This window comes from Anopheles gambiae, chromosome 3, assembly GCF_943734735.2.
Source record: "Anopheles gambiae chromosome 3, idAnoGambNW_F1_1, whole genome shotgun sequence".
Classification (NCBI taxonomy): Eukaryota; Metazoa; Arthropoda; class Insecta; order Diptera; family Culicidae; genus Anopheles; species Anopheles gambiae.
Genome location: NC_064602.1, coordinates 74,059,463 through 74,077,405, shown reverse-complemented (window position 1 = coordinate 74,077,405; position 17,943 = coordinate 74,059,463). Strand labels below are relative to the sequence as shown.

Below are 17,943 nucleotides of genomic sequence, written 5' to 3'. Positions count from 1 at the left end.
ACACACACACACACACACACACACACACACACACACACACACACACACACACACACACACACACACACACAATAATGAAAGAGGCAAGCGATAATGACACACCATTTCTTAATGTTATCAATCACAATTTTCACAAACACACTTCACGCATGAATTTGCATTATTTCTATTATTTTGTGCTACCAACCAGCAACAATGCTATTGGAAGGGGTTCGTCTCCTGCTCATACGATGGGATAATAAATTCAATCTCTGCCCGTTATCCTTGTGAAGATAACAAAACAAATCAGGGGGAAGATAAGGAAGGAGGTTAGAGTTGCAATCTTTCCTCCTTTGCGGCTCTGTTCTTGTGTGTGTGTTTATGTGTTTTGAGTATCTTTTCCTTTTCCACCCTCATTTGCAATGCCATCAACAAATGATATCCCATCAACCAATCTATCCATCCATCCAGTCATTCGTATTCGTTATTTGGAGCTTGTTTTTTTTAGCTCTTCTCGAGTGTGCGTTGTTTTCTTTCCTCAAGATGTCAATGGGTGGAAAGAGCGAAATAAAAAGGATACCTTTTACGGAGCCGAAAGCAGGAGAAATTTAAATTTACGACCTGTTGATGTGCATCGCTAGCGGCGGTAAAAGGATAAGACAGCATGATACTAACAACCTAACGCTAACATGAAAATTGATGTCTTGATTTGTGGAGCATATTTGGAGCTTCACTTTCAGAGGACGCTTCAGCATGTGTTCAGCAAGCTAACAGTGATTTATCATTTTTCACATACATAAATATTTTGGAATGATTATCTCTCTCTCTCTCTCTCTCTCTCTGGGTATAACAGACGGTTGAACTCAATATTCAAGACCTTCACAGTATGCTGAGTATCGCACTAAGCTGTGCCTTACAAAATGATTCCTTAATTTATATTGTCTTATCATTCACGGACGGTCGCCGATCACAGATGCACCACACCAAACTCCAAGTGTAAATTAATTTCCTTATCCGGCCCGCGTCACCTACAACAAACAAACACTCACTCAGACACACATCTCAAGTACAATTATTTACATCCTGTTTGGAGGCCTCCCCGCCCAAAGCTACTGCACCGTGCTCTGTTCTTTATCCGCCGCTCGGGTGGGGATTTCGCTCTTGATTAATCTTAAGTAACCATTCCCCTCCTTCTTCCCTTTACTTTTCTCACCCACCCACACACTTCATTACCACCTAATTGTATCACTTTGGACCAGGGACACGAAGTAAAAAAAAACTGATGGACTGCCGCCAATTGACAAACACGAACAGCCCTATCTCGCTGGTTCAAATTAAACTGCCTCATTTCCATGCGCAAAGAGCTGGCGTGCGCCCTAAAACGCGCGATACCAAAAGGAAGGGACCTCGGAAGTGTGAGGTTAAGTGTGAACCCATTTCCCTTCCCCCCCGCCCGCTTCAGTTGGTGAGAAGACCCATTTTCCGCACATTAAGGCCAATTAGGGGTGGCTTGATAAAAGGCGAACCTTGTTGCGGGGTTTTTATTGTGCGCTAAAGTGGTGCCTTCTGGTGGAGGTTTTGGTTGTGGAAGATGATTGTCTTGTTCAGCGGAAAAGTACAAACATTTTAAAATTATTTCATTACTTGCGGATTTTTCTTCTCTTTCAAGATTTAATCCATGTAAACTGATATCATAATTATTTTACAGGGTTCTCCAGGGGTTCTCATAGCTGTGGGACACTTTCCTGACTCTTTCTTATTGGAAGTGAACCCTTTTTGGACAGGCTCCGTGGAAATTCCTGGAGGAGATTTGTCCAACAAGGGTGCTATAGAGTCCAATTCCCATTACATTAAGTTCATTTCGCGTAAGAAAGAGTCAACAAAGTGTCCCACAGCTATGAAAACTCCTGGAAAACCCTGTAATAATGCTCAGAATTAACCTGAAACTATTATTTTGTTCTCCATCAAAAACCACAACAATCGTAGTAGGCGTGCGTATGTGTACGCGCACAGTAGGTGTTGATGATGCGTATGGTCTGCGCGCCCCACACGCTACCCGCGCAGGAGGCAAATGAATTAATGAAAATCGCTTCTAATTTAATTGCCTCCCAGAGCGCGCTCATGTGTGTGCATGTGTTAATGGAGGCCACCGCCACCACCACACCACAGCACACCAGCTGCAGCTGGTGCTGTGGCCGCCCGGGATTCGTTAATCCGCGCAGCACCGAAAGGTCAACAGGGTATATCCGGTTTTCTTTTTATCACTTACTGCTGCATATTGCTAATGAAGCGGCAGCAGCAGCTCCCTTGCAACCACGCGTGGACACACTAATTCCTGGTGGCCCCCCTGTTTCCGGTTTTGATGTTGGGCATGTTGGGCCCCGCCGTACCCGATCTCATTGGTGACGGACAGAACTCACGCGGCACCGAGGCGAAGGAGCGATGTGCAAAAGCGATGTTTGACCGGGTGTGCTGATGTGACGATAAATCGTCTTTAATCTTGATATTAAAACCTTAATGTCATAATTGCTCTTCCCCACCCCCAGAAAGCTTCCCCCTAGCAGTCAGTCAAGTGGCAAAGTGGGATAAAACGCTTCGAGTGTGGGGAATTATCAATTGTTTCATGTTCAAACTCGCAACGTCTCCCTCCGGCTACCGATCGGGGCTGTGTGAGTGATCTTGCTCTGATGATTGCTGACCACCGTCCACTGGCCCCATGTCCCAGGGAGGGACACCGTGGCGCGATACGATCAGCGGAACGGATCTTTTTGAGCCGTCGTCGACCGTCGCGCCGTGGCGCATCTGGTGGTGCTGCGATGACAGCGTTTTGCTTTGCGTTTTAATTGAAACTTCCTTTCGCGTGCTGCTGGGTACTGGCTGGCTGGACCCTGCCGCGTGGTGTAATTACAGTGGGGCGGTAATTTTTTATTTAAATTTTGTCCCTATCATCATACTGCTCACGAGGAGGTTGGTTGGATCTGTGTTGTGTCGAGAGAGGGCGAGTTTTGTCGCCACACAGCGGCATTATTAAAGTCGTGTGGCGTTTGTGTAAATGAATCCCGCTCCGGTTAATAAAGGGCTAAACTGATTTATGGGAGTTTTAGGAGGGTTTTGTGGTGTAGTGGATAGACATGATTAGAGGATAAGTTTTGTTTTCAGTAGGGTAAGAAACGAGTGCGTCGTTCGGTGTTTGGAGTGAGGCACATTAGATTAAATATTTGGGACAAATTAATTGTTTTATTTGGAAACGAAGTTGTTGCACTCTATTTATGTAGTTATGGTACCTCGGCTATTTTTCTCCTCGTTTCACAAATTTAAAACAAAGACGATTCATGTTGTTCTTCGTCATAAAATGAATCCTACTTATTATTCTTGTATATTTTTTGTAATAATACATAACGGTATGTATTACCTCAAACATACTGATTGATCACAAATGTTGGTACGCCCAGATCTAGCACGATTACATCAAAGCATAATTGCAAAGTGTACCCATGATTCTGTGCCTAAGCTCTCAATCTAATCCTGCCAAAAACCTTGAGTTTGAGTTGTGTTACTGACGACATAATAGTTGACTTTTCAAGGACATCACATTATCCTATTGTTAGACGCAATGAAACATCTATTAGGCAGAAATAAACCCAACTCAAAAGGAAGGAGAAGAGAAAACAGAAAACGAAAATAAACTTCCAAATTTGTTTGAGATTTCTTGCCTTCAATAATGGTTAGGCCGGTTTGAAGAACGCAAACGTATACCTTGAATGTACGTGACACAATATATGAAAAGAGAGGATACTATAATCTGCTTTCAAGGTTGTGAATTGTATAGATCCTATTAAATCCTATAAATACAATTGAATAAATATTATAAATAGATACATAGACAATGATACTGATATGATATTTTTCTATATTCACAATAATTAGAATAATATATATTGACTATACAATAAGCCACACATTTTGGAGTGAATTAAACGGACATCCTTTTCTATGTCTCTGGCTCCTTAATTGAAAGCGGCAGATTGAGCCTGCCTGATAGTAGCGTGATATAAACTAGAAGCGCCGACTTTCACAAGGCTGGTCAGGTTCTATTTCCGTAGGAAGCACTCTGACTATTGCAGTTATGATGTAATGATAATAAGTCTAGGAAGCCTACCGGTTACAACCTACTCGATCAACACCGAAAGAAGAAAAAGGAAAAAATACACGTTTTACCATTTTATACCAACTATTCATTATCCTAGTAACGAAACGATCTCTCCTTAGCTCAATCTATAAATCGACCAAACTGGTCGGCTCTGGGTATGTGCCGTCGCATCTTTTGATCACATCACCGATCCTTTCCTATTCAGATAATAGCATTCGATTGAACAAGAAAGAGTGTAGCTATTAACAATTCCTTTCTTATCAGAAACAGTTGGACTTATCACCAATGCTGATAAACCAACAAGATCTAATTGCACAAATATGGAATATGAAAATTCTTCTATGTGGAATTTGATCTATAGAATCGGTCGTAAGGCAGTATCGTCCGGCTGTATAACATTCGCCTCGAGTTGCACAGACCAAGTGAGCCGAAGACAACAAACAACCTGGACCAATCACGAATGACAAAGAGATGATCAGTTTACTGCATGCTAGATGCCACCTTCAATTAGCAGAGTTTTATTAGAAGTGAAAAATTGGAAATATTTAATGTCACATTAAAAACTGTCTATGATTATCGGGCATTGAAGTCTTTTGCACTATTTAGAATGTTTCCTTAGCTCGCACCACAATACACCGGAGGACCTTTTCTGTGCCATAATTACAACCGCTCCCTTCAAATCCTACCTTGTCCGAGGGAAAACTCCTTCATCGCACCGATACCACCACCCAATGCACCGGGCGCAATCATGCCGCCGACACCGAAAGCGTTCGTGTTTTGCTGTATCTTCTCGATCAACGTTTCCAGTCTGGTGCTCGGGCCACGGTAGAGCATCTTCAGCGCCATCGCAACGGAGCGAGGCGCACGGAGTTAGCAGCGCACACGGAAACACAGCACAGTACCGAATCGTTGTAACAGAACAAGGCGGGACCACCTGCACGCACCCACAACATGATGGGCCAAGCAAAAAATGAGGCAAAAAGGCGCTTCACAACTTGTACTTGTAAACGTTCACAACGAACACAAATCACAACACACGGAACAAGGTAACAGTAACATTGGTAAAATAGTAAAACAAATTCACTAAGAAACACACTCACGAGATCACTTGTAGTAAAACTGCTAACAAAACAACACACACACACACACAAAGGCAACGCGCGACGGAGGGCACCCAAAATAAGGACACTAATGGTTTTCGGGAAAAGAGGAAAAAATCGAGAAAAATCAAATTTTGTTTTTTTCCTCAGCAAAATTTTGATCAATTGCTCAAACGGAACACGCCACCGTTGAAGTCACTCTGCAGCATCACTTGTGTATCACACATCAACACACACACACACATACACCAACGCACACATTCACAGGTCACCCAGCTCGATATACAGGATAGCCAAGGTGGTGTATCCCCGGGCTCTAGCAGGCAGGCAGCAGCACAGACCGGAGAGCGAAGCGCAACATCATCACCTAAACCTTGCCGAAAGGTGAATGAGAGCCCTGTTGGGACGCGAACGCCACCAAAGCGTTGCCGACGACGCGCACCACGAATCGGTGTGCCGGGTTTTTGGCCCTCGGTCTCGCCCGGGGTTCGCGCCCATACACCGATTCGTTCGAATGCGTGCTGCGAGTGTGTGTTGTGCTGCTGCTGCTGCCGTTGCTCCTAACCGCTTTTGGGAGAGCGAACGAGAGCGCCCGTGTGGCGCGCAAACGGCGAGCGAGACAGCGCGATTGCGATTGGCGTACGGGCGCGCACGGAGCGCAACCGAGATGGAGATCTCCCTTACGCCCCGAGATACCGCCCGAGACGCCATTGTAGTGCAGCGGTGGTGGGTTGGTGCCATCGAGAGGGTTGAAATGTTGTTGCGTGGTGCCACAGCACCCCCCCCTCTACTGTTGCCTGCTGTTCCTCTTTCCGCTTGCGCTTGGCTTATGTACGGTGAGGAAAAATATAAACAAAATAAATGAAGCAAGCAGAGCACGGGGCCTTTGGGTTCACCTTTCGCTTGCCCAATGGTGTTGCTGGCATGCACACAACACACACCGAGGGCTGAACGGCCGGTGAGTCCTAGCCGCCGAACACAGTCACAGTCCGGTCGTCCTGTTTTCACTCGCAGGTGACAATTAGTCGAAGACAGAGCGAACAAAGGAACATTCGGGGGACTTTGTGAGCATTCTACGGGGAATGGGAGGAATGGGCTGGATTTTTGGGTGCTTTTATCACACAGGACACTCCCGGTAGGGCACTGCCCACACCCGAGGGTATATATAATTATACATTATTATCATACGAGCTTTTATAATTCAATTCTCTACTTGACATGGAATCGCGATCGAATGGCATAAAAGAATGGCAAAGCATGTCGTCCCAAAACAACAGTGAACAGGAAATCCTTTTCCCGTATCCCATATCCTTTAGTTAGAAATGGCGGCATTCATTGTGTTTCAGTTTTTTGTTTGTGTTTCACCAATTGCATTTGCCGCGGAAAAAGGCAGCCCGGCCCCAGTTAGCGGATTCATTTCGCGCAACAATCCAACAAAAAATAAAGGCTTAATTGTTGAAAGGGCGCAAACCAAAGGGAACGGCACAGTTCTTACCAAAAACCAAGGCAGGTAACAGTGCCTGCAGGAACTGACAGTCTCCAATTGGCGATAGAGAGAGAGCAAGGATTAAATTACGCCGACAGATTTCACGTTTCCGTGATCCGATGGCTCCGTTTTTCGTCGAAGGGGGACTGGTTTTGCGGTTTGGTTTGTTTGAAATGTGAAAAAATCTTAAAGAAGAGAATTAATGCTTTTTGTCTGGCAGTAGTACAGGATGGACCCTTTGGCAGATTGGCGTCCATTTTGGATTGAAGGTGAATTAAATTTCTATTTCGGCTGTCACTTTTGGGTTTTTTTTCCTCCTGCGAAGCTCTTTTTGGTTTTTACTGTAAACTCAATGACACACAGCGTGGTCAGATATTTGTTTTGTAGATTGAAAATTATAAAGTTTAATTTTGGGAAAATTTGTCCAAAGCTTTGAATGATTTATCTGTTGCAGTATCCAAATTTGCCAACTGCAACTTGTTGCAAACAAACTTCTAGATGCAATTTCGAACTCATTTAAATGAAAAATCAATATCAATACTCCACCCACAAACTGTCGGAAGCCGAAAATCAGCTAAACAACTCCCACAACCGTTCAGGCTAACCTGTCACGGCACCACAACTTATACCGAAAAACCCAACAAAACTGTCCGCCGTGGTTTTGCTCCGATTTTCCACCGCGTACCCCTGCTCTTCTGCTTTGGGGGTTTTGGATTTTTCTCTGCCCACAATTCTGCTGCTTCGTTCTACGTGTTTCTGATTTCGGTGAACGAAATGAAATATTCATAACCGTTCCTTATCCCTCTGCCGCCTCTGCGTATACAACAACATGTCAACGGGAACTGGGAACTGTTTCTGCCCACGTCAAAGCCAGGGTGTGTGTGTGTGTGTGTGAATATGTGTTGCTTCAATTTGCAAAACCACTCCGGATACTGATTTCAATTGTGATTCTGCCCTTTTTTATCCCTTGGTGATGGACAGCCCTTTCAGCCGTCCGCTGTGTTCGCCCTCCATGCACACACACACGCAGACTGTTTTCGGTCGAATTTAAATGTGCACGGGCAGATGAATGCATTTACCACACGGTGGTGTCTGCTGCTACGATATGTGCCATGTCTCTCCCGGTCACCGAAATCTATCGGTGGGCGAAATTGTACAAAATTTTCCCATTTGTATCGAAATTTTACTGTCTGTGTGCCATCCAGGGGACCTGGGGAGGAAATGCGGTTGTGATACACATTCTCTTTCCCTCACTGTCCGAAAAATAAGTTCCACTTACTGGTGGTGTTCACTACTTTTGCTGCCACACAGTGATGTATTTTTGTCCCCAAAAATAGAGATACATACACCAACACAGTCCGACAGAGACACTATCAGACACAGGGAAACAATTTATTCCATTGCACACAAACACACATCGTAATTTCAATTAAAAAGTCACCAAATCAACCCTATGGAGCAATGGAGTGGGGGGGGGGGATGGTAGGTGAAAAGTTGCAACTAAATGTACTTTATGTGTTCTCTGTGCTGTGTGGCTGCCGGATTGACGGTGGTGTGGCACAGCGTTGACAATTGAAATGTAGCATGTGGTACGCTATTTTGAGGTTAAAACAGTACATTTTATCACCTGATATTAAGGCTTGGCGCTTTTTGTGCAAATATACGATAATTGTGTTAATTACCTTGGAGGGCAAATCACAACTATATGCCACTTTTTAAAACTTTACTGTTTTAAAACAATTTATCCCCTTTTTTTAAACATTAATTGGCATTATTTGCCTATAAATCTGAAGAACTTACTGTTCGAACAAATATTTATTACTATATCTTGAGAAGTTGGCACTCTTTGTGGAAGGATTGGAGGCTCTATTTGCGCTAAAGGTATGAAGTTGAGCACTACTGTTGAATAATGTTCAAATAAGCTAAGGCAATCCCCTTCTTTACAGCGAAAATTGAATACAAGACGAAATACATAATATAGTCACCAATCTTACAGCTTTTCGGAAAATATTTTGCTCTAGTTAAGTAGATCGACGTACATGTTGCTCCAGCAGCTTAAATGGTATAATTATTTATAAGAAATTAACTCTTGCGAGACTATCTTATCCTCAGAACTCCGATGAAGTCGTATTAATTCTAATGTGATGCAACAGATGCATTGCGTGGTATTTTGTCACGATCTACCCTGCCTAGGTCATAGGTCAACTTGCATAGTCAATCTACATTATGCAAATCGCGTTCAGCCAAAGACTCTCCAAGCTGACGGCAAACCTCTAGCGCCTGCACGCAACTTTACGCATCGAACTGTCAATCAATTAGCAAAAATCGCGAAAAGATGTTGTCCGGTACAAAAAAAAAACAGTTTGCTAATGAACATCACCAGCATTGCAATTTTCGCCCCAAAATTGACTCCGAACAAACGCTGGACGGGCTTTGTGTGTGTGGCATTTGCACCAATTTGCATTTACTGAACCGCAGCGTTGTTTGTTTTTTTTTCTTTACTCTTTTTATTATCCTATTTTACAGGGCAGGTAGCGAAATTGGAGTTTGCGCCATCATCATCGTCACCCTGTAGCTCCACCCAGTGCAAAGGTAAACAACAACAGCAGCAGCAGCAGCACCGCAGCGCGTTGTCGCTGCTCGACTTTTAGGCCACGCCTTTTTGCAGTAGCGCCTCTTCACTCTCGCTCGCACCGACGGAGCTGGTCGTTTACTCGAATTTTCAAAAAACGAAGACGAACGGACGCACACGCAGCAGGACACACCGGCAAACCGGGGTTGTTGTTATGTACTTGGGGCACTCTTTATTTACAGCTCCTCAGTTGGCGTTTAGAAGCAACATGTGGTTGTTTTGCCGGGTGAGTGCCAACGTTAGGAGAGCTTCTCCCTGCGGCTGGAACGAAAAAGCAAGATCTCTCCCTTGCAGGTGTGGTTTTTTTTTCAAATATTTCGAACGAGCTCGTTTCGAGTGCCGTCCTCCGTGCGCACGCTTTTCGAGCGCCTGAAACTGAAGAAAGGGGCGAGCGTTGAAATCTCTTGCGGCAGTCCCAGCAACCGCCCGAATTCGTGCCGCTGGACCATTATTTGTGGGCTAATTTGTGTGCGAGCGCACAGCGCACAGTCCGTGAGTGGCCGGATATCCGGATACGGTGGCGCAAAAACCTCCCATTCAAACCAAACCCAGCGAAGCACCGGATCCTTGGGCGGATATTTAGCCCTATAAATTAAAGCCGTCCCTTCCTTCCTACCTTGGCGAGCAGAAAAACAGCGCCATTCATTACAACCGTCTCCTTCCCGGACCCGCCACTCCAGAGTTCTGTTTTGCAATCCACGCTCCACGATTGTTCGGAACCCGCACCGGAACGAGTTTAGCGCGGACCCGCCGCCATCGTTTGGTCAGGAAATTGGCGGAAAAACAATGAAACCAAATGACCCGCCACGGGCCATGGGACAAAAGGCGTGCGCGCACACACAGCAACGGGGTAGGATTTTATCTCGACCGGAAAAGGCCATCCATTCTACCGTGAGGTGGAGATTTTCTGCAGTTTTAGTTGGCGGCAAAAAAGGAAAGGTTTTTCTTTCCATTTGTTAGCATCGCACGCAATCGCAAAAACCGTTTTTGAGATAATGTTGTAAGATAACGGGCTAGAGTTGAGGGTTTTTCAAGAATTTCTAGCAGATCCTCAAGCTGACCTGCAACAAAAGATGCCCGCAGCACTACTCGTGTCCAGGTGATGGCGTGTTGTCCCTTGTACGACAACATTTCAGCAACTTTATCCCAAATATCTTTTCTTACATCTTTGTTCAGAATTTTATTATCTATCTATATAATTATCTTGAAAACTAGTCTAGTCTAGAATTTCATACTTTTACACTTCAACAAAATTAAGGTCGTCGGAATCACAGTTTGAATTGCTTAAGAACCAAGAATGAACTAAATGGAACCGTATTTAAGGCAAGTTCTGTTAAAATATCCCTTTATAACATTGAGCTAGCGTGAAAAGCCCAGTTATATGCACCCCTTCCGTAGTCGACCTTAATTTATTCCTCTGGTGCAGCAGCTGCGTCATTCAAACATCAAGAATCAAATGCAATTCCAACCTCAGTGAAGCAGTAGGCGGATGATCAGGTCAACAACAACAACAACAACAAAAAACAAAAAATACAGCTCAACATGATGAGGTATAAATCGCATCGCATGATCTCGAGTGTGTGTATGTACTCTGGTTCCTCTGGCGGTCATACGCGCCGATGTCGCCATTAACGCGCAAAACGCGAGCCGCCCGTGATCGTGTACGCATTTTAAGCATCTGCAAATCGTGTGGAACCATTTAGTGGAACCATATTTCAGACCAGATATGATCCGAAATGATGTGTATGTGCTTGTCGTAAGCAGAACAAAACCACACGTACATCAAGCACAGATTGGTGTGTGGTTGTTGCTTGCTTGGTGCATGGTTTTGCCGATTGAGATGGAAGTAGGTAGTAGTGGCAAGGTACCAGTTCTCCCACCCCAAAAAAAAAGCTTGTCCCACGTCTTAACTCTTCCGCGTTGTCTCATTTACGACAGGCGACCGGGCGAATGGTCACATTTTTATCCACTCACACTTAAAGTACGATTTATTCGCAAACGTGATTGAGATTTTTGGGCGATCCAGGAATGGCCAGGTCCCGCTTTCGGGCCGCGAGTCTCCGCGACGCGAATGTCAAGCGGCAAAATGGTAATTACAACTGAGAAACAATATTTTTATGTATTTTTATTGCCCTTACCTTGCTCATTACTTGGCTTCTAGCCGAGGGACTGTGTTGCAAAAGGAGGTCGAGATATACACTCAATCGATGGCGAAATTCCGAGAAATCCTTCAAATCTAAATTCCAGGATTCTTGAATTGCTTCACTTTTTAACGCTCTTAAATGGCCCTAATCGACGCTTCAGACTGTCCGGTTGGAAACAAATGAGGTCAATTAAACATTCTCAACTCCTAATATTTACCTTTTTTCCCGATGTTCCTACTGCAGTAGCGCCATCGTGATTGACTTCTGTCATCCCATATCCCATGTTCCCAGGTCCTCGATTCCCATTTTTATCTCAATCTCGGCGGGGATCGGGGTGAGACGGTCGTTTTCATTCCCTCACGGCGTGGTCCCTTTTTTCTCACTCGATTAACGAATAATTATCTTCCTGAAGGGGAAGGTGACATCCCAGACAAAACTAGACATCACTGACCAAAACCATGGTCCTTACTTAATCATCCAATCCAATGATTCGTCCTGCGTTGACGAATTACACCAGTGACGGACAACTGGAGTGGATCATGAACATCATTAATCAACCGTAAAGGAATATCGCAAAGCAACGCAGATTAACATCTTTCAGTCGACAGTGTCTTTTAGGTCCCTGAGGGAGTTTTTTTTCATTCTCCATCTCTACCTGCTCAATTCTTGGGCGAGTTCTTGCTATCCGGTAAGATGTTATCGAGCAACAGTCCCGGCAAGACCGTTCCATGTCGCCCTATGCTTCACGCTGTGCTCGGACGAGATCCGGCGGTGGTCGATCGAAAATGAATCCTTGTTAAATTGGCCCAAAAGTTCGGAGCATGTCCTTTTGGTTGTATGACTTATTTGCGTAGCTCAAAATAGAGAAGAAAAAAAAAGCAAAAGCCTATGTGTTGATCACATTTGATTCTTCTGGCCAACAGAAGTCGGTCGACGGCGTTAGCGACGTTGGCGACGAACCCTAAATCAATCAAATCCTTTAACCCCCTTCCCAACGCTGGCCGTGAAAAGTCCCTCTTTTTCTCGTTGACAGCGCTGACAGCGAATGGGTCAAAACACTTTAACTCTGCCCGTTGAAGTGACCCGTTTCTGTGTGTACCTATTCCTCATCCATCCACCGCACCTCTTTCCCCAGAGTTCTGTGGTGATTTGGACGAGTTGAAATCGGACCGACAGAACGGTGGAGATAAAGGTTATGGGTGAGTTGATGTGCTCACCCTACTACGACTGATGAATAATTAATCCAGTTCACAGTTTGACCGATGCGGATGTGGCGTATTCGATAAGGGTTAGGGGAGCCGTCAATTTTCCGGCCAGCAGCATCATGCAATAAAAAGAAAGTAAAAACAACTTGGGAAGTGCTCAGGTTCATCCCTCCTAACACTTTGCGAAATGATTGAAGGTAAAACAGGAGTATGTTAACGACAGAAAAAAGAAGTCACGTCGATGAATAAACATCTAAAATGAATCTGAAGTGATATAAAACCAGATGTAGACAAGAAACATTAAAGCCAGGATGATTCCAAGTCACATAATGTTCCATAGTGCTGCCTGTTGTAGGAAATGTCATCTTATCTTGAGCCCCGCGTTGATCTTAATCGCATTATGTCCGCCCTTGGTGCATCGGAGGACTGTTTCGTAAAGTAGAGATCAAAAATAACGTCACTAGGAAGCTCCAAATACTGTTTCCGAGTACTGCAGGGTTTCTAGCATTGTACAAGTTCCATCCGAATAGAGGAAAAAACATCTATTAAAATACAATATTAACATAAGAAATGTTACTACCCACAGGAAGCAATTTAAAAGGAACAGGAAGTGCTTTGTGCGGTCCAAGAATGAGTTGCTTTGCTTGCTTCAATATATCTAGCAGGATTCAGTAACGATTAACCTTTCCGGAGCAGCGAATCATTGCGATTCGGCACGCCACGACTAGCCCCCAGTCGGTTTCTCTGCTGGAAGAGGTTCACAGCAGCAACAAAATACGATAACAACACAAAAAAAACAGGAATGCATACAGGTGCAACTAACAAAAAAAATCAAGGTTTAAAACGTGTATTGAGAAACTGTGCAAGGAAAAGAAGTAAGGAAGAGCTTGAGCTAACACAATCTATTTGGTGAGTAGACAAAACATACAAACCTCCGACCGAATGGAGAGTGACTATGTATGTGTGTGTGTGTGTGTGTGTGTTTGTGTGTGTGTGTGTGTGTGTGTGTGTGTATGTAGATATTCATTCATGTTTTTTTTTCTCCTTCAATTCAATGTTTGCTCGTTCGTTTTATTCTTTCTGTAAAAAGTACACACACATAGAAATAAAGCGGAAAGCAGGGAATTAAAAACACCACCACTTGATGCCCGGAGAAAGAGGACCACTTGAGCGATGAATCAATTAATCCACTACAAATCGATAGTGCAGCGAGAGAAGGCAACAGGGCAAGCATTGAAGAGCATAGGTACGATGTTTTGTGGATTAAGAGCCGCGATCTTCTTTAAAGCTTTCAATATAGGAGGGTTTTTTTGTTAACACCATCCAGTCCTCTCTTCACCAAGACACAAAAGTCAACACACCGGTACACGGTTGGGCCATGGGGTTGGCCGGTAAACCGGAAGTGGCCGCACGCCGGCTAAGCGGCTAATCGAAAGGAGGTGTTAGAAAGAAGCCTCCTTTTTTCTCACGTGGAGATTTGTTGAACGAACAAGACCCCCTTTCTTTAACGAGTGTTGTGACCCACACCCGGCACTCATCATCTGCTTCCGAATGCGTCCCACACACACACACACAGCAAACAAGGTGTGAAATGATGATGGGCCAGTATAATCCAGTTTTAAATGTTCCTCAAGGAGAACTAATCACTTTGATGGAGCTGTTTTCACTCGTTTCCTGTTCTTGATTTGTTACCTGAGATGATTTTTTTCTCTACGCTATCGCTTTTCTACAAATGTCACAGGAATAGTAATACCTTGTGGTTAAGAAACTGAATAATTTAATACTCTTACGACAGAAATAGCCATGCATTCCATGTTCCATATATGATTTAAATTATTCCATAAGCTGCAGTGACTCAATAAACCTTTAAACTTTTAATTTCTAATATACCTAAATTAAATGAACCACATATTAAGTATTGTGTTGTAATTTATAGAATACACTTATACAGATTTGCTCATAAACACCATTACAAAACATAAACATAGAAAAAAAACACACAGTTCAAACTGCTTCCAGGTTAGGTCACCGCAATTCAAAGCAAAGGTCTTCGCACAAATCATTACAGCAACCGTAATTTAAAGGGTAAATAAATAAGCTACCGTTGCTCTAGCGAAGGAATGCACTTTTCCCCACCGAGAGTCCGGTGTGTCGCGTGTTTCGTGCTATTGTTTAACGTTGCCTTTATTTTTTCTTGTTGCCCCTTTGCTCCTATGTAAATGAGCAAACTTTTGGTCATTTTACCGTTTTCCTGACAAAGCGAGGAAAGTTCCTCCCGGTAACACGGCAGTACCTGATCTCTTTATGCACTGGCAAAGGAAAAACTTCCACCACCAGGAGAGGTGTACGGTTCAGGTAAAACAATCGGATAAAGCATGCTGTAGAGCAAACGGTACCGCCGAGCGAGAGGAAGTACCGGAGCTAATTGCTGTGTAGTTTAAGAAGTGCGCAAGAAAGTGCCAAAAAAACAACCTGGATAAAACAAATCAGGCACAGAAATTTTGCGTTGCCATACTGAGAAACTAGAGAGGGGGGGAGAGGGTCAAAACAATGCCGGCAGATAAATTTAAGAAAGCCAAAAATACATCATGCAATCTGTCAAACGCAAGCAACGGTGTAACAAAGGAGAGTGAACCGCGCATCACTGTCCCCTTCCTCGAACAGATTGCAGCGGGATTGCAAAGAAAATTTCTACTTGAAGAGGTAAACACAGAGGAACTACATCAACTCAACTCTCCTTCTGCTTCTCCTCCTCCTGCCATTCTCAGCAGCTTTTCACAAAAACGAAAAATCATCCTCCCCGGGGGGGGCGTAGATAGTGGGGCAGATAGTGTTGCGTGCGGCGAATGACACGAGCCACAGGAATGAACCCGTGGAATGCTGACCCACCCCGTCTTGAATCGTTGCAGGGAAAGGGTTGGAAGGGCTGCTGGTGGTGGTGGTGGTGGTGCTACCCCTTCTGCTTCGCCAAGGGCAAGCACGATTAAGCACGAAACAAGGCAAGGGCAGTGACGTGAGGAAATGTCAACGGTTTTCGATAGTACATGACTTTTTGGTTGCGCTCATGACACGGAGGAGCAGCCACGGTGCAAGTTGGTACAATTATTATTGCACCACATCCAGCAGAACAAAGGGAGGGGGCGAAAGGAAGGGGGGGGGGGTCAAAGAAAGGTTGATCATGTGCTTGAGCCGTACGGTTGATAAACGGTCTGTGACAGATAACAGCAGCAGCAGCAGTCTAAGAAGAAAGTGCAATCTTTTGTACATTAAATCATTCACTAGGAAGGCTGGAATGTGTATGAAGCGTTGTCTTTATCTTTAATTAGTTGTGTAAGAATAGCTGTTTAAGGAATAAAGTTCCACAAAACAAAGCTTTGTAGTAATATTCCATAATATTTTTAAATTTTTAAAATAACCATGTTGCTTAAAATGTTATTTGCTCTTCCTTCAGTTATGTTATGTTGCCTTGTTAATTTACTGGAAATTCAAATACAGTTCCTTCTTTTGTTCTCAAAAAAAATCGTTGCCTGTGCCCTTTTTGTTTCTATTGCAATTTTAACAACAAAACAATACATGCTTTGCCCTCAACCGTTTGAATGTTGTTGTTTTTTTGATGTTTCAAACAACAAGACAACCACGACAAACATTTTCTTAGCGATCTCCATTAAGCCAACAAGAGCCCCAGTTTTGCCTGTTTGCGGGGAGGGTGAGCCTACATATCCCCCTCTTCGCGTTAACAGGAAACGGAACGGTAACGATCGCCAAGCGGCTGCATAAAACAATTTTCGAGTTCAGAAAAGCCATAAAACACACACCAAATAATGAGTGCAAGGCTCGTAAATGGTTTCGCCCGGCAAGGCGGCAAGCGGACAAGCGCAAGGAAGCAACGAGGACACAAACTCCCCCCTCCCCCCTCTCCTCCAAACTCCCCGCGCAAATGCAGCGCGCTAAGGTTGACATGCGACGAGCACCAGCCTCGAAAAAGACAACCCCAAAACCCATAGTCGTCGTAGCGCGCGCGCGTCCTCGCCAGAAACCGAACAATAATGACACACATAAAACATGCTGATCCGTAGCGGATGATAGTAGGAGCTGGGATATGAGGGGGAAAGACCGAGCAAAAACATCAAACAGGCCCCGGAAGATCGCCCTGCTCCGTGATCTCAGAGGTACGGTACCGTTTTTTGTGTGGTTTTGGGAAATATTCCCTCAGAAAAAAAAACGCCAACAATCAACCAGCACACGATAGAAATGTTTGCGAATGTTTTAAAAAAAAGAAAAGGGTAACAACGATTCGTTACCTGTTTTAGGGGGGAGAAGGAAGAATAATTTTGATGGAAGATTATATTAGATAAGATTTTGGTTAGTATCTTCGGTACTCTAGCCGTGATACCGTACTATCATAAAACAATAAAACCTATATACATTAAAAAACTTCCTATTTCTACAAATTGTTCCTTCAATTTTCATTCCCTATCGATTAAATTCATAAACACTTGTTTCGTCTTGGTCAAATTATAAGCTTTTTAAGTAAATTCTTCTTCAAGAAATTGAAGATATTGTTCATCAGAATTCAGAGGAATTATTTATTCGCTTTCCCCCCGTGCGCTGTCCAGATGAGATTCCATCCATGGTCAAGTATATACATGAATGACACAGCATACACGCTACCACTTGAACTAAAGCTCCGGAGTGTAAGTCGCACGTTAATACCTGTGCAGATTACGCCAATACGCAACATTGCAATGAAGTTCTCGAACACGATTACATTGTTTGATTAATACAATAAGGCAATTGAAGCTAAGTTACATTGATGTTAACTTCAAATATTTAAAAACACATTGCCCCCTTCATACTGTCATCAACTCCCTAATAGTCATGTCAAAACAACATTCGACACACTCCTTTTACGCTGTGTCGTGTTTTCCTCTGCTATTTAGTTCCACCAGCGCTGGAGGTCCAAACACCTTTTTAACTGAACTCCGTGCGACAGGTGTGACGTCAAATATGCTGGAGGATCCCCAGCCCCGATCCTCTGCGGTCAATTGCCACCGGGGAGACCGACAGAAACCACAATAACCCACAACAGCAGCTTGTCCCTTGTGTGTGGCGACATCTTGCCACTCCGAATCGAATGCATTACAGAAAACACATCAACCTGCGTTTGGAGCAGATTGCCGGCTGGTGTGCGCGATTGAAAATGTTAAATTAAGCAGCTGGAAATGAACGCGCGAGGTTCAACGGATT

The 17,943-nt window shown here is 44.0% G+C and overlaps 1 protein-coding gene across 4 annotated transcripts in view; it reads right to left on the bottom strand.

The window, feature by feature from the left end:
- Nucleotides 1–17,943, bottom strand: part of LOC1270838 (zinc finger protein 423 homolog) — a 79,143-nt gene that overhangs the window by 15,996 nt on the left and 45,204 nt on the right. Inside the window, exon 1 of one of the 4 annotated variants that reach the window (XM_061656901.1) lies at nt 4,816–5,730. The exons of the other annotated variants lie outside the window; for them this stretch is intronic. Coding sequence (XP_061512885.1) covers nt 4,816–4,975 — 160 coding nt within the window. The 5' untranslated portion in view covers nt 4,976–5,730. Of the gene's footprint in view, nt 1–4,815; nt 5,731–17,943 lie in introns of those variants that run through there. 4 annotated transcript variants of the gene reach the window in all.